Raw genomic sequence first — 18,046 nt, forward strand, 5'->3', positions numbered from 1 at the left:
CTCCTAAAAATCACACACTGTCTTTTCTTGAAACATATATTTGCTGTTCCTTCACTGTTGCTGGATCAAAATCCTAGAATTCCATTCCTAACAGCTTCACGGATGTCATAGAATCCCTACAGTGTGGAAGCAGGCCATTTGGCCCATTGAATCCGCACCAACTTTCCAAACAGCACCCCACCCCATTCCTGTAACCCTGCATTTGCCACGGCTGATCTATCTAGTCTGCACCTCCCTGGATACAATGGGAAATTTCCCATGACCAATCCACCTGACCTGCACACCTGTGGACCACAGGAGGAAACTTGTGCACCCAAAGGAAATACACATAGACACAGGGAGAATATGAAAATTCCACACAATCACCGAAGGCTAGAATGGAATCCAGGCCCCTGGTTCTCTAAGGCAGCAGTGCTAACCACTGAACCGCCATGCCTTCTCTATACTAGACGCCTTTATACCCCAAGTATTAACATCTAATATGGTCAGGAAGAATCCCTGAGATTTAATGGAATGAGAGGATAGGTGATAGATATAGTAATTAAGAATTAACTGGGTTTAAGTTGGGTGTATGAATACAGCGAGCTAATATTCAGTGGGATTCGAGCTTTATGGAGCATGGGCAATTGAAATAAAACTCCCATAAAAGTGTGGACTTGAATTCTGCTTAAATACATTTAATACACGGAGTATAACACATGGCCTGCAGCTGTTAAAGAAGGCAGATCATCACCAACTTCTAAAAAGCAATTACAGGATTGGCAATAAAAGCTGGCCTTGCTGATGATGCTCTTGTGTCAACAATGAACAAAAGGAGGACAGCTGAATTCATAGCATGCTCCAGATCATTCATTCGTTGCAAAAATACGGCAAATGATGATTTGTGTTAATAAGGGCTTTGTTTTCTCTTCATAGTAAAACAGTGAATTACTGATAAAGCCTTGGGTCTCCATTCTCTTGAAAAATTGAAGACATTTCATACAGAGAAAAAATGTGACGCTCTTCGATTGTTCATTAAAGCATGACATTTTTCAGCAGAAATATATGACTCCTTGTCAGATGTATTGAAAGTTCTGTCCTTGCTCATCTCTATTGTTATCAAACTACAGTCTCCTGCTTTCTCTCTCACTCTCTGTTAGTTTGCTAAAGTGTTTGGGTACAGTTCCACAGGTATCAGCTCCCGTATAATCTTCTGAGATCTCTGTGCTCTTCCAATCCTAGTTTCTTGTAAGCCTCTAATTTAAATAATTTCACAATTTGCAGATGTGACTTCCACTGCCAAGTTCTGGAATCCCATCCATAAACCTACCGTCTCTCTTTCGTGTCCCTGTTAGCTGCTCCATATAACACAACACTTCAGTCCTCCATCTTATAAACACCTAATGTGGTGCAATCTTTTTGGACACCTGCCCCTATGAAGTGCTGCAGGACATGCTACATTGTAAAGGTGTATGCAAAAGCAAATTGTTATTTTTATAGGGTAGAGTGTATAGAGGGTAGAGTGTGTATAGGGTAGAGTGTATATAGGGTAGAGTGTAGAGAGGGTAGAGTGTACGTAGGGTGGAGTGTATAGAGGGTAGAGTGTGTATAGGGTAGAGTGTATATAGGGTAGAGTGTATAGAGGGTAGAGTGTATAGAGGGTAGAGTGTATATAGGGTAGAGTGTATAGAGGGTAGAGTGTGTATAGGGTAGAGTGTATATAGGGTAGAGTGTATATAGGGTAGAGTGTATAGAGGGTAGAGTGTGTATATAGGGTAGAGTGTATAGAGGGTAGAGTGTATATAGGGTAGAGTGTATAGAGGGTAGAGTGAATATAGGGTAGAGTGTATATAGGGTAGAGTGTATAGAGGGTAGAGTGTATATAGGGTAGAGTGTATATAGGGTAGAGTGTATGGAGGACAGAGTGTATAGAGGGTAGAGTGTATAGAGGGTAGAGTGTGTATATAGGGTAGAGTGTATATAGGTTAGAGTGTATGTAGGGTAGAGTGTGTATGGGGTAGAGTGTATAGAGGGTAGAGTGTATGGAGGGTAGAGTGTATATAGGGTAGAGTGTATATAGGGTAGGGTGTATAGAGGGTAGAGTGTGTATAAGGTAGAGTGTATAGACGGTAGAGTGTATATAGGGTAGAGTGTATGGAGGGTAGAGTGTATGGAGGGTAGAGTGTATATAGGGTAGAGTGTATGGAGGGTAGAGTGTATGGAGGGTAGAGTGTATAGAGGGTAGAGTGTATAGAGGGTAGAGTGTATATAGGGTAGAGTGTATATAGGGTAGAGTGTGTATAGGGTAGAGTGTATAGAGGGTAGAGTGTATGGAGGGTAGAGTGTATATAGGGTAGAGTGTATAGAGGGTAGAGTGTATAGAGGATAGAGTGTATGGAGGGTAGAGTGTATGGAGGGTAGAGTGTATATAGGGTAGAGTGTATAGAGGGTAGAGTGTATAGAGGGTAGAGTGTATATAGGGTAGAGTGTATGGAGGGTAGAGTGTATGGAGGGTAGAGTGTATATAGGGTAGAGTGTATGGAGGGTAGAGTGTATATAGGGTAGAGTGTATATAGGGTAGAGTGTATAGAGGGTAGAGTGTATATAGGGTAGAGTGTATATAGGGTAGAGTGTATATAGGGTAGAGTGTATGGAGGGTAGAGTGTATATAGGGTAGAGTTTATAGAGGGTAGAGTGTATGGGGGGTAGAGTGTATGGAGGGTAGAGTGAATGGAGGGTAGAGTGTATATAGGGTAGAGTGTATGGAGGGTAGAGTGTATGGAGGGTAGAGTGTATATAGGGTAGAGTGTATGGAGGGTAGAGTGTATGGAGGGTAGAGTGTATATAGGGTAGAGTGTATGGAGGGTAGAGTGTATGGAGGGTAGAGTGTATATAGGGTAGAGTGTATAGAGGATAGAGTGTATAGAGGATAGAGTGTATGGAGGGTAGAGTGTATGGAGGGTAGAGTGTATGGAGGGTAGAGTGTGTATGGAGGGTAGAGTGTATGGAGGGTAGAGTGTATATAGGGTAGAGTGTATGGAGGGTAGAGTGTATGGAGGGTAGAGTGTATATAGGGTAGAGTGTATAGAGGATAGAGTGTATAGAGGGTAGAGTGTATAGAGGGTAGAGTGTATATAGGGTAGAGTGTATAGAGGGTAGAGTGTGTATGGAGGGTAGAGTGTGTATGGAGGGTAGAGTGTATAGAGGGTAGAGTGTATATAGGGTAGAGTGTATGGAGGGTAGAGTGTGTATGGAGGGTAGAGTGTGTATGGAGGGTAGAGTGTATAGAGGGTAGAGTGTATATAGGGTAGAGTGTATGGAGGGTAGAGTGTATGGAGGGTAGAGTGTGTATGGAGGGTAGAGTGTATAGAGGGTAGAGTGTATATAGGGTAGAGTGTATGGAGGGTAGAGTGTATGGAGGGTAGAGTGTGTATGGAGGGTAGAGTGTGTATGGAGGGTAGAGTGTATAGAGGGTAGAGTGTATATAGGGTAGAGTGTATGGAGGGTAGAGTGTGTATGGAGGGTAGAGTGTGTATGGAGGGTAGAGTGTATAGAGGGTAGAGTGTATATAGGGTAGAGTGTATGGAGGGTAGAGTGTGTATGGAGGGTAGAGTGTGTATGGAGGGTAGAGTGTATGGAGGGTAGAGTTTGTATGGAGGGTAGAGTGTGTATGGAGGGTAGAGTGTATGGAGGGTAGAGTGTATGGAGGGTAGAGTGTGTATGGAGGGTAGAGTGTATAGAGGGTAGAGTGTATATAGGGTAGAGTGTATGGAGGGTAGAGTGTGTATGGAGGGTAGAGTGTGTATGGAGGGTAGAGTGTATGGAGGGTAGAGTGTGTATGGAGGGTAGAGTGTGTATGGAGGGTAGAGTGTATGGAGGGTAGAGTGTATAGAGGGTAGAGTGTATATAGGGTAGAGTGTATGGAGGGTAGAGTGTGTATGGAGGGTAGAGTGTGTATGGAGGGTAGAGTGTATGGAGGGTAGAGTGTGTATAGAGGGTAGAGTGTATATAGGGTAGAGTGTATAGAGGATAGAGTGTATATAGGGTAGAGTGTATGGAGGGTAGAGTGTGTATGGAGGGTAGAGTGTGTATGGAGGGTAGAGTGTATGGAGGGTAGAGTGTGTATGGAGGGTAGAGTGTATGGAGGGTAGAGTGTATGGAGGGTAGAGTGTATAGAGGGTAGAGTGTATATAGGGTAGAGTGTATGGAGGGTAGAGTGTGTATGGAGGGTAGAGTGTGTATGGAGGGTAGAGTGTATGGAGGGTAGAGTGTGTATAGAGGGTAGAGTGTATATAGGGTAGAGTGTATAGAGGATAGAGTGTATATAGTGTAGAGTGTATAGAGGATAGAGTGTATGGAGGGTAGAGTGTATGGAGGGTAGAGTGTATAGAGGATAGAGTGTATGGAGGGTAGAGTGTGTATAGAGGATAGAGTGTATGGAGGGTAGAGTGTATGGAGGGTAGAGTGTATGGAGGGTAGAGTGTGTATGGAGGGTAGAGTGTGTATGGAGGGTAGAGTGTACCCCTACATGATTTCTCATATTAATTCCAATTATTTTAAGTGAGGTAATGAAGGCACAGTGAGCTGAGTGCCTCAACAGATTGATTTCGATAACGTCACACATCAGTGCAGTGACCAAAATCACAGAGATCAAAATGAAAGTAAGTGATAAAATTACCAAATGTTCATGAAGCTAGTCTGATGGGGAGATGACATTTGAATTCTTACACTTTGCTGTAAATGAGAAAAGGAAGAGACTTACTTTGGTTGAAGCAGACGTTCGGATAGATAGAAGGGGATCATCCAACAGGTAAGACAGTCCCTGTAGGACCAAGAGAAGACCAAATAAAAGCAGCTATGAATTTCAAGTATTGATCTTAATGGATCTTGTTCATTGTAGCAATGGAGATTGGAGTTGGTACAGGTTATGATAATATTCTTTAATTTGAACCTCAATCTCAGTTGCAGTCTGTACTAATCTATCCAGATACAGGTGTCATAATATTGTCCATGAAATAAATGCTGTGACTTTAAATTATAGGTTTTTATACAGTCATACAGCATGGAAGCAGAGCCTTCGGTCCAACCCGTCCATAGCAGCCATATTTCCAAACTAAATTAGTCCCACCTGCCTGCACTTGGCCCATATCCCTCCAAAACGTTCCTATTCATGAAATTATCCAGATGAATTTTAAACACTGTATCTGTACCTATGTTGGATTTTGTGCTTAAGTTGTCTTTGTGGAGTGACTTGTTTTCCTTGACTTCATTCGAGTCAGCCCAGTAAATAGGATGAGCTGCCAATTCTCAAAGAGAAGAGACTAGCAAATAACAATCAGGCTTGATTATTCACTTTTTAAATTTTTACAGAGAGTGAAATGAAGATTGACATGTGTGTGGGACTAAGGCAAATGACAAAATATCTTTCAAAAATACTTTTAAAATAATAATGGACTGGAGAGATTTGGCACTCCATTAACATAAAAATCAATTTCTTTGGGCCAGGAGGGGTTGTTTGTAAGTAATTAGGACCTGGAACCAATGTTTCCTCTAAGCTGCTGGGAATATTGTTGCACTGCAATCAGAATGTGTTGCACTGAGAGGATGCTGGGCACAAACCTCATCTCCTTAACAGTGTACACATGTACAATTGTGTATAATTTCTAAGGACCATGCAATGCAACACCAAGATGTGTGCATCAAGTAGAAGGAACATTGTGTACTGCATCATTAAACTACAGTGATGCATAATCTTTTCAAGGTAACAAAAGTGTAGAGCTGGAGGAACACAGCAAGCCAGGCAGCACCAGAGAAACAGGAAAGCCGATGTTACAAGCCAGGACCCTTCTTCGGAAATGTTTTCAAAGGTTTTTTTCAGAAAGTGCAAACGGAAATTGAGAGTTCACGTTAGTTCAGTAGTTTCATATTGATTCCTCACATCTGAGGGCTACATAAAATATCTTGCAGAGGAGCACGGTTACTGATAGTAACATCTGGATTTCTGTAATTAATACCACAAGTATGATAGTCAGATGTTGTTTCCTGTTTTACTGTATAATAACAGTGAATGCTAAAAATTCCACAGTCATAGCAACTCAAAATACAGCCAGTGCCTTCATTACAAGGGCAAAAAATTTAGTGCTTGTAGCTCTGACAATAGCAGGCTGCAATATATGTTCAGTAATTGTTCACATTTGTTATGTGTAAATTACTTTATACTAAATTACACATAAGTGGGAAAGTCCCTGAAAAATGAAGAGAGGTATTTGCAAGTGTAGTGGGATATTGCCACATTTAATATTCTTCGGACAGTTGAAAGGGTTGAATAGGTAAATTGCCCAATGATTTTAGTGAACAAATTGTGGGCACTGTGTAGAACAATAGAATATTCAAGTGTGATAAGCATTAATGGACACCATTAACATGCTGAGCTATTCTCGGTGGCTCTTGTTTTCAATTTATGCTGTGCACAAATTTTATTAAAACTAAACTAGAACATAAAATGAATTAGAAGACACTTAGCCAGAGATAGCAACCACCCTTGAGAATGCTGAATCCATTTTGTTTGGCAATCTATCTCATCCTATTACAGAAGATGGGCTTCAATCGTTTATAAGTGAGAATCACATTATGCAGACAACACCCACAACTGAACAGAGCAGAAGTCACAGTGCTGTGCATGTTAATACCTTGCTGTTGAATTTTTTCCTAATCCTGTCCCCACTTCTTGATTAGTCTTGACTCAGGAGCCAACTCCAATTTTCAACACCTTACTCCAAAAAGGCTCATTTACTTGTGACTGAGAGACCCCACAGCCCAGCTCAATGTTGCTCTGTTCCATTCTGCACACAGGCACAAAAATGCACATTGATACACACATGGCGATAAGCGCAAGCGTGTATTTCTGCAAATGCATGTGATGAGAATATATTCATAAAGCGCTACACAGTCCCCACAAATGGCTCGCTAAAAAGTATTGGGCAATTTATCTGTTCAACACTTTTGACAGCCCCAAGACTATTAGATATGACAATATCCCACTGCATTTGCAAATACCTGTCTTCATAATTCTAGGACTTTCTGCTTCAGATATAATTGGGTATAAAAGTTAATTGCACCACAGAAATTCACATGGAAACATCTATACACATGCACGTGTGTCTCTGCATAGGGACACATACTCCTTCAGCTGGGAAGTTGTCAGGACCAGCAACTCATTTTCTCTCCAAGACGGTCGTAATTTTTTTTTAAATCAACCTGTTCAGAGATATTATTACAAACTGAGCTCTCCTGGCTCAGAGGTAGGGACATGACAGTCTCCTCAAACCAGTGATATTCTCTTCCACTTAACACTTACGTGTGCTCACAAACTCACACATGTGCCCACACTTTTGCACCCATTCTACACCTGGCGTGTGGTGATGTTGGGTTATTTTCTTTCTTAACACTAACCCATTAGTTCCTGCACCAGCTGAGGTTACTGTGAAGGTTTCACATTCCCAACCTCTTCCTGTGCCTGAATCAGATAAACTCACCATCAGTCTCTGTGTCTCTAATGAAAGAGTACCCCTAATGTCATCTGTGGGGGCCTTGCAGTCAACCTGCCAGCCCTAGCACCTCATTTGACAAGATTAGCCAACAGTGCAGCATGGGACCTTCAAACCTTCATGGCTTAAGTAGAACACAGGAGAGATGTTGGAGGGAGATTATTTTAGTGAAACTTAACATGAGGGATGTAATGAAACAATTAAAAGACCTGGAGTCTGGATTTCCTATAAAAACCAAAAAAGCTGCGGACGCTGCAAATAAAGAACAAAAACAAAGTTGCTGGGAAAGCTCAGCAGGTCTGGCAGCATCAGTGAAGGCGAAAACAGAGTTAACGTTTTGGGTCCGGTGAGGAAGGGTCACCAGACCTGAAGCTTTAACTCTGTATGCTCTTCCGCAGATGCTGCCAGACCTGCCGAATTTTCTAGAAACTTCTGCTTTTGTTCAGGAGTTCCTATAATGCCCCCTTCCCCATTTGCTAACATCACTTTGTGGAATTTCACTTGTACGGCTTACAGTTTAAAAATTAGTCCATGATTAACATTTTTCAGTTATCTATTAAGCTGAAGAAAGCAGAGTAAACAACACCAACATGAGAGTTTATTGCCAAAGGTTTGAAAATCTCTGTAAATGAAGCCACTTGAAATGAGAGTATATGGAATTAAATGAACAGAGGGTTGTGATGAGTTTGAAAAGGATTTGTTCTCCCTGTGCTTTCTCCTTTTCACCATTTGAATGTTACATCTCACCACAGCCTGACACTACTGAATATTTACACAACCCAGAAGGAGTTCAGCATTGTTAATGTGTTAAATACGTTAATTTGTAGGACCTAATCTATCGCAGCACATTTAGAGGTGTTAATCTCTATAGCTGGTCATCAATAGAGTCTTTGATTCACATCGATGCGACTGGAATTACCACAATTCCACAGAGGAGACACAATTTAAACATTTTCCAAGGGAATAGTGAGCCTGATTGAGTCTAGCCGCTACTCTTACAGTTCTGTTTGAACTTCAGTTTTGATAGCATCTTTTCCAGTGTCTGAGGATTTGGAGCATTACATTTGCTTTCAGCATCTGTTTTAAAGAAAATGGCATCAACTCTTCTCAGGGTACACCAAGTTCCTACAAAGTCCCTCTCGAACCCACACACCATCTCAACTTGGAAATCTATCATCATTCATTGGGTTATAATCTTGGAACTCCCATCGTATCCACATTGTGAGCCTATCAATCCCACAATGGACTCCAGCGGTTCATGAAGGCAGCTCCCCACTGCAGTGAGTGTAGCAAGGTCAGCCAAGTGGGTTTCATTGAATATGAGTAACCTGATTGGTGTTGTAAATCTGGTCCTATGAGTGAGCCCTGGCTGACAGATAGGAACAGGAGTGCCAGACATTCTGCTCACTCTGAGAGCTGGCTCTGAGGGAGCTGGGTCAGTGTCAATGACTGTCCATGCGTAAATAAAGGGTCACTTGGTGATGGGACACCGGCCTCTGTGGAATTATTTCAACCACCACCTCCTCCAGTGCAATATGGAATGGCCACCAAATGCTGGCCTAGCCAGCGATACCCACATTTCTGTGAATTAAAAAAAAGAAATAGGAAATGCCAATGCCTGAAATTCTGAACCTGTCAGAAGTGTATCTGGAATGAATCATTTAGGCTTTGATCAAAAAATCATAAGGGTTATACAGCATGGAAACAGACCCTTCAGTCCAACTCATCTGTACAGACCAGGCATCCCACCCTGACCCGATCCCATTTGCCGGTATTTCTATAGAACACACAGTCTCCCAGTACCACCAATGTCGCAGTCGAGTATTCGCACCTGGGGATGTTGCAGGCATCAGCCTACCCGAAGTACAATACCTGAAGAACAGCTTTGTTCTGGGAGAATGGCCTTCTGGATCTTAGTCTCTACCCTGCCAGGTCAACTTATTTCTGCTCACTGTTTTTGAGTAAAGGTGCTTTGTGCAGAATCAATCAGTTTGGCTGGATTGGGGGTTTGCCATGCACAGTTCTTGTCTGGAGAGAAGGTAAACTGGGAATTAAATAGGATTTGTACCATATGCAATGAGCTAGGCCTATTGATATTTACCCTCTAGAAGAATTATGTTTGAATCAGTTGTCTCATCTTGTTCCATATCACTGTGCTCCCATTTACTTCAACCACTTCTCTAAGCCATTCTTAGACTTTCTTGTGATCTCTGCTTTAATCACTAACTCAGTGAGTCATTTCACCACAAACCCTACATTTCTCCTGCTTTCTGCCCCAAAGCCCGTTTATTTAGCTTTATATCTGCTCCCCCTTGGTGGCTGTAACAGTTTGAACATGGGGTTTCTGTTCTCTGCCTTTGTGGATCTTCTGATCTGGCATTTCTCATTGGAAAACAGCCTGTTGGGGTGGGGACGGGTTTGGACTTCAATGTGATGGCCCACGTGTTCAATAGCTAGTCAGTACCCCTGTGACGTGTGACACAAATGATAGCTTTTCTGTATCTAGCCCGAAGTTTGGGATTGAGTCCCAAATTGGGTGAAGGGGAAACATGGTCATGGTCATAGCATGGTCAAACAAGTAGGTTATTGATTTCTAAACCCAAAGCCCCCAGGGTGGGCAGTGACAGTGGGAGAGTGTGTTCAGTCTGAATGGAGTAGTAGCTGCAGTGGAATAGCCATCCCATGGTAAAAGACTCCACATGCAAGCTCTTCCATAGACTTAGCTTTGTGTCCTCAGAGAGAGTAAGAACTGCTGATGCTGGAACCAGAGATAGCACAGTGTGGAGCTGGAGGAACGCAGCTGGCCAGGCAGCATCAGAGGAGCAGGAAAGCTGACGTTTCAGGTTGGCACCCTTCTTTAGAAATGGGGGAGGGGGAAGGGAGCCCTGAAATAAATAGACAGAGGAGGGGTGGGGCTAGGGAAGGTAGGCGGGTTTGTGATTGGTTTTTGCAGGTAGGCAGTGGTGGGGATTGGTCAGTGAAGTGGGAGGAGAGGATAGGCGGGAGAGAAGATGGACAGGTTGTATCAGGTCAAGGGGGCAGGGATGAGAGGCAGGGTTGGTCATGGATGAGACCAGGGGGTGCATAGATTTTGAAACTGGTAAAGTCCAATCCCCACCACTGCCTACCTGCACTCACCTATCGCCATCCCACTTACCTTCCCTAGGTCCAACCCTCCTCTCTCTATTTATTTCAGGGCTCCCTTCCCCCTCCCCCATTTCTGAAGAAAGGGTCCTGACCTGAAATATCTGCTTTCCTGCTCCTCTGATGCTGCCTGGCCCACTATGCTCCTCCAGCTCCACGTTGTGTTAACTCTGTGTCCTCCTAGCTTTGAAGGACTACCAGAGAGTTGGTCTCTTAATGGAGGCATAGGAACGGACTATAGTATCAGTAGGTTTAGAGCCCAGAAGGATTCAACACCTTCAGAGGAGGGGGATAGAACTTGTTAGCTTGGCCACTTCCTATGTCTCTCTAAAATCCTTTGGCCCAGAGTATTTCCTGGAAAACTAGACATGGATTTGGACTTCTCTAAATAAAATGTAAAAGGTAAGAAGATGTGACCCAGGTCCATTTGCTGGTAACAAATTCATCCTGGGTTTTGTGACAGGTTTGTTCAATTCTGTACAGATTGAGAGTGGGAATGGATTGTCAGATAGATTTTGATGGAGGAGTTGCAAAATTCCCAGAAATTCCCAGGATGTAAGAGACGTCCAGCTCCCTCATCAAACCTGCTTCTCCTTGCCAGGATCTCAAACCAGATGTTAAATAGCAAGCAAAGAGGACAGAGAAAGTAACCACTTCGGTTAAAGCTGGGAGGTGGGCTCCTAATTGAGTCAGATGCCAGACTGAGAGACTTTGAGCATTAAAGTGACGGTTGAACATTTCCCAAATCTTAAAGTGGCTGTGCTGAGTGAGGTTGAAGATTGCATATCACCTGCCTGTGTGGTCGACAGACAAGAACGCAGGTTTTCTGTTTTAGACTTTATTTTCCACGGACATGACTCCAGGGAACATTCAGAAGCAATGCTGGCAGGTAGGAATGCTAAACAAGAGTCTATACATTTTTTACTGGAGTCCCAAAGGCAAACTTCTACAGCATGTGTTCAGCTGCACCTGCACAAGGGAGTTGAAGGGACTGTTGACTTACAGTTGTTCTCTCTAAGCAATGGAGCAGATGGTGATGCTGTCTGGCCACAGCTGAGCCAGGTTTGTTCAGAGATTGCTGCTGCTCCTTATCACTCGAGTCCTGGAAAGACAGTAACATAAAGAATCAGTTTGTATTACATTTGAAATCAATGCTATTGTTTACAGAAAGAGGCCACTCAGTCCCACTGAACCAGTGTTATCCCTCTCCAAGAGCAATTGAACCAGCTCCCCTCCACAGCTCTTTCCCTGAAACCTGACAACTTCCCTTTGTCATCAGTCATTGATCTAATTCCTTTCAGAAAGACAAAATAAAGAACTGTGGATGCTAGAGTTCTCAAACAAAATCATAAATTGCTGGTGAAACTCAGCAGGTCTGGCTGCATGCTGAGAGAGAAAACAGTATTTGGAGTTCTAATGAAGAGAACTCTGGACTCGAAAAGTTAACCTTTTCTCCCCACAAATAGTGCCAGACCTTTTGAGTTTTGCTGGCAATTTCAGTTTTTGTCTTCTTTTGTAAAAGCCCTGGTTGAATCTACCTCCTTGACAGTCTCCGGTAGCGAATCATAGATCTGAAGCATATGAAGCACAAAATATATAAGGTTCTCCCCAGGTCATCTTTGGTTCTTCCACCATTCACTTTCAAACCAATGTCCTCTGATTCTTGGCCCTTGCGCTAAGGGAGAAATTTCTTTCTGTCTTCCCTGTCCAGACCACTCATAATTTTGAACACGTCTGTCAAATTTCCTCTCTGATGTGAAGGTGCTGGTGTTGGATCAGGGTGGACAAGATCAGAAATCACATGACACCAGGTTATTGTCAACAGTTTTATTTGAAATCACAAGCTTTCTGAGAGCTGCTCCTTTGTCACTTCATCTGACAAAGGACCAGCCCTACGAAAGCATGTCATTTCAAATCAATCTGTTCGGCTATAACCTGGTGTCATATGACTTTAGAAATCTCCTCCCAGCCTTCTCTTCTCCCAGGAAAATATAAGAACATAAGAACTAGGAGCAGGAGTAGGCCATCCAGCCCCCTCGAGGCTGCCCTGCCATTCATAGAACATAGAACATTACAGCACAGTACAGGCCCTTCGGCCCTCGATGTTGTGCCGACCTGTCATACCGATCTCAAGCCCATCTAACTTACACTATTCCACGTACGTCCATATGCTTATCCAATAATGCCTTAAAAGTACCTAAAGTTGGTGAATCTACTACCGTTGCAGGAAAAGTGTTCCATTCCCTTACTACCCTCTAAATAAAGAAACTACCTCTGACATCTGTCCTATATCTTTCACCCCTCAATTTAAAGCTATACCCCCTCGTGCTCGCCGTCACCATCCCAGGAAAAAGGCTCTCCCTATCCACCCTATCTAACCCTCTGATTATTTTATATGTTTCAATTAAGTCACCTCTCAACCTTCTTCTCTCTAATGAAAACAGCCTCAAGTCCCTCAGCCTTTCCTCGTAAGACATTCCCTCCATACCAGGCAACATCCTAGTAAATCTCCTCTGCACCCTTTCCAAAGCTTCCACATCCTTCTTATAATGTGGTGACCAGAACTGTACGCAATACTCCAAGTGCGGCCGCACCAGAGTTTTGTACAGCTGCAGCATAACCTCTTGGTTCCGGAACTTGATCCCTTTATTAATAAAAGGTAAGCCTGTATGCCTTCTGAACAGCCCTGTCAACCTGGGTGGCAACTTTCAAGGATCTGTGTACATGGACACCGAGATCTCTCTGCTCATCTACACGACTAAGAATCTTACCATTAGCCCTGTATTTTGCCTTCTGGTTACTCCTACCAAAGTGCATCACCTCACACTTGTCTGGATTAAACTCCATTTGCCACCTCTCAGCCCAGCTCTGCAGCTTATCTATGTCTCTCTGCAGCCTATAGCATCCTTCGTCACTATCCACAACTCCACCGACCTTAGTGTCGTCTGCAAATTTACTAACCCATCCTTCTACGCCCTCATCCAGGTCATTTATAAAAATGTCAGACAGCAGTGGACCCAACACCGACCCTTGCAGTACACCACTAGTAACTGGTCTCCAGGATGAACATTTCCTATCAACTACCACCCTCTGTCTTCTTTCAGCAAGCCAATTTCCGATCCAAACTGCTATATCTCCCACAATCCCATTCCTCCACATTTTGTACAATAGCCTATTGTGGGGAACCTTATCGAACGCCTTGCTGAAATCCGTATATACCACATCAACCGGTTTACTCTCATCTACCTGTTTGGTCACCTTCTCAAAGAACTCAATGAGGTTTGTGAGGCACGACCTTCCCTTCACAAAACTGTGCTGACTATCCCTAATCAATTTTTTCTTTTCTAGATGATTGTAAATCCTATCCCTTATAACCTTTTCCAACACTTTACCAACAACTGAGGTAAGGCTTACTGGTCTATAATTACCAGGGTTGTCTCTACTCCCCATCTTGAACAGGGGAACCACATTTGCTATCCTCCAGTCATCTGGCACTATTCCTGTAGACAATGACGAGTTAATGATCAATGCCAAAGGCTCGGCAATCTCCTTCCTGGCTTCCCAGAGGATCCGAGGATAAATCCCATTCGGCCCAGGGGGCTTATCTATCTTCACCTTCTGAAGGAGTTCTAATACCTCTTCCTTGTGAACCTCAATCCCACCGAGCCTAGTAGCCTGTATCTCAGTATTCACCTCGACAACATTGCCAGAATCATTTCTAGAGTGAATACTGTTGAAAAATATTCATTTAGCGCTTCCCCTATCTCATCTGACTCCACACACAACTTACCACTACTATCCTTGATTGGGCCTAATCTTACTTTTGTCATTCTTTTATTCCTTATTCTTTTATGAAATTAGATCGCAGCTGATCTTTTCATGGACACAGCTCCACTTACCCGCCCGGTCACCATAATCCTTAATTCCTTTACTGCTCAAAAATCTATCTATCTCTGTTTTAAAAACAGAAAATAAGACAGACTCAATTGCTTCACTATTGGCAGGGAATTCCACAGATTCACAACCTTTTGAGTGGAGAGGCTACTCCTCAATTTAGTCCTAAATCTGCTAACCCTTATTTTGATGTTATGCCCCCTAGTTCTATTTTAACCTACTTGTGGAAACAACCTTCCTGCTTCTCTCTTATCTATTCCCTTCATAATTTTAATACAGTCCTGACTTCTCCAACCTTTCCAAGTAACTGAAGACCCCCCATCCTTATGCTTGTGATTTCAAATAAACCTGAGGGGTTGGGATAAAGTAGATAGAAATAGAAGCATTTTCTTTAAGGTGGAAGGAGATTGACTATTGTTAGGCTCTGGAGTCAAAACCTATCCAGGATTGTTGGGAATGTGAAATTCAAAGCATAAACAGATCAGCCATGATCTTATGGACTGGCAGGGAAGCCTGAAGGGACCAAATGGCTGACTCATGGGGTGCTCCTGGTGTGTAGTTGGGTTGGGCTTCATTGGTTAGCTCAGTTGGCAGATAAGTAGGATATGGTATACAATAAAGACAACAATATGCGTTCAATTCCTGTGGTATCTTATGGAGTCCCTGACTCTTTACCCAATGGAGTGGTTACCCTTAAGCTACACATACCAGTTGGAGGAAAGGAGCAGCCAACATTTTGGGTATAAGAAGGGGAACACCCGAAACGTTGACTGTTCCTTTCCTCCAGATGCTGCCTGGCCTGCTGTGTTCTTCCAGCCTCCTGTTTGTCTAGCTTCAATTCCAGCATCTGCAGTTTCATCATCTCTACGTATAACAATTACTTCTTTCTCGTAGATATGGGTGTTAATGATACTTTGTGGGCCAGATCTCCTTACTGTACCATCAGGTCATTTATGGTGTATGGGGGATAATGTGCATTGTAAAAGGCATTGAAGTATTCAATCATCTGTTATAATCAATGGTGGAATGAATTGATGGGCTGAATGGCCTACATCAGCTCCTAATTATTACACTCATATTCTTCTCACGGTCTAGTTGTCAATATTTTTCCCGATTGATAATTGTCTGTCCCACCATGTACCTTGTCAGGCATGGTATAGATAAAGCAGTCTTTATCTACATATAAACCTGACCATCCTTTATGTCTAAACCTGGTCAGGAATTTTACAAAGCTATTTTCCTGGAGAAGGTGTCACTTTGCAGCTTGGCTTATGTGGTACCTCTCCACTTGCCTTGAAGTCAAGAGGTCAAGGGTTTAAGCCACATTCTGGATATCAAGCCCTTAATTTATATTGAGAGATGTGGGCAACTTCAGGCTATTGGAACGAGAGGTATGGGGAACTTCAAAAGTCATGGTGAGTGGTTTTAACAGCAATTATTAATGGGTTTATCTGAAGGTGATGATGAGGCTGTATTCAAGTGTTACTTTGAATAGTGTAGATTGTGGGTAGTTTGAGGGGAGTAGGAGAAATCAGCCAGAACTGGTGAGGAGTTTAGGGCATATCAAATAGTATTAAAGTGAGCGGGCAGTGTTGCAATAAGGAGAAGAGGTTATGGGCTTATCTGCAATCAGTAATACTATGGATTTAATCAATTATGTGGTCAGTAGTAATGTTATCAATGGGGACTGTCTGACCACTTTACATTTAACCAAAGCAGGCCTTATTTACAACTAATGTTTAACTCACACTATTGTAGGAAATGGGCCATTTTTGACTTGTTGACACTTGAACAAAAGCCAGGATGATGACTAGTGTTACACGAGAGGTTGCCAAACACAGGTGGAGTCACAGGATGGAGTTGGATTGATGTACATTATAACTTGGGACTGTTTTTGTATTTTCAGGAGCCATCTTAATTAGGCCAATTTAGACTTACGCTTTGCCTTAGAAAACATCTCTTGTTCTTTCTCTTTCTGTCTTTCTCTCTCACATACTCTCTCTCACATTCCTTCTCTCTCTTTGTCTCTCTCTTTGTCTTTCTCTCTTTCTGTCCCTCTTTCTTTCCCTTTCTTTCTTTTCTCCCCCTCTTGCGTTCTCTCTCTTTTTTCCTTCTTGCTTTTTCTCTCTCTTGTTTTTTTCTCCCTTTCTTGCTAGTTATTCATTTGTAATAATTTACTAAATTTGTTGTATTTATATATGATACAGTACAGTGTCACTCATTCTTGTTACATCTAAATCTAAGTAAGACTGTGCAAGGGACTCTTAGCCTGCAAGGTATTTCAGGAAGTTGTGGGGAGAGATTTCAGAAAGGTCTGAAAATGATATAGTGAGGAGTATATTAAAGCATGGTACAGTGAAAGCTATGAGACTTTCTGACAGCTGCATTGTATATCAGGATATGAGAATGAGGAATATGTGGTACATTAGACTATAAGACCATAAGACATAGGAACAGAAATTAAGCCATTCGGCCCATCAAGACTGCTCCACCATTCAGTCATGGCTGATAATTTCCTCAACCCCATTCTCCTGTTTTCTTCCCTGTAATCCTTGATCCCTTTGATAATCAAGACCTGCGAATGTTATAGTAAAAGACGTGAGCTATATGTGTAAACAAAATTCCGAAAGAGCTGCAGTTGCTGGAAATCAGAAATAAAAACAGAGATTGCTGGAGAAACTCATCAGGTCTAGCAGGAACTGTCGAGAGGAAACAGAGTTAATGCATCAGGTCCAGTGGCCCTTCCTCAGAGCCATTATATGTATGTATGTGTGCGTGCGTGCGTGCGTGTGTGTGTGTGTGTGTGTGTGTAAAACAGAGATGGGTGTTATTGACTTTTCGTGCAGTTCAGTTTATTTGTGTGTGTTATAGTGACAAGAGGTAAGGGTGGGGTGGGGGCGCGTACTGGGGATTTGTATAGAACATGGCAGCCCAACTCAGTCAAACTGGAGGAGAAATAAATGAGACAGACTCAATCAAACCCCAGTGTTCTTGGAAACGATTCACCACTCTGCTTCCAGGCAATCATTTCCCAACAGCCTTGATCTCTGCATCTAATCTCTAGAGAGTATAATATTGAACTCACCGTGAGCTCTAATGCCTCGTTCATCAAGCCATTACGTTTGATTTGCAGGTAGGCGTTGGCATTCCCAGTCTTTGCTATCTTTATCCTCGCAAGCCTGGCTTTCTGTGAAGGAAATCAGATAGCCTCAACATTTATCCTCGAAACTATTTTATTCTCTAAGCAGTTTATTGCAACCCCTTTGCCCTTTGAACGTGCCCCTTTACCAGTGCCGAACAATCCTTGTGCAAAGTGAGGAGATTTGTGAGCAGAACTTGCCCCAGACCTAATGGCTCTCAACTCCTCAATTTGGTGTTTCTCCCCGGAATTTCCCACACTTGCTTTCAGCAGAGTGTCCCCCTTTTGCCTTCATCGTTGCTATCTTGGAACTGTCACCTATCTCTGTAGGAGACAACAGTTA

At 42.8% G+C, this 18,046-nt stretch overlaps 1 protein-coding gene across 3 annotated transcripts in view; it reads right to left on the bottom strand.

Annotated features, from left to right (window-relative positions):
* kcnd3 (potassium voltage-gated channel, Shal-related subfamily, member 3) overlaps positions 1-18,046 on the bottom strand; it is a 374,364-nt gene that overhangs the window by 23,168 nt on the left and 333,150 nt on the right. For 2 of the 3 annotated variants that reach the window (XM_048552841.2, XM_048552840.2), the window contains exons 4-6: positions 17,650-17,751; positions 11,674-11,772; positions 4,742-4,801 (exon numbers count right to left, since the gene is read on the bottom strand). In XM_048552841.2, the coding sequence (XP_048408798.1) occupies positions 4,742-4,801; positions 11,674-11,772; positions 17,650-17,751 (261 nt within the window). The remainder of the gene's footprint in view (positions 1-4,741; positions 4,802-11,673; positions 11,773-17,649; positions 17,752-18,046) is intronic. The other variant, XM_048552842.2, reaches the window with a different exon arrangement.

Source organism: Stegostoma tigrinum, chromosome 21 (genome assembly GCF_030684315.1).
Source record: "Stegostoma tigrinum isolate sSteTig4 chromosome 21, sSteTig4.hap1, whole genome shotgun sequence".
Lineage (NCBI taxonomy): Eukaryota > Metazoa > Chordata > Chondrichthyes > Orectolobiformes > Stegostomatidae > Stegostoma > Stegostoma tigrinum.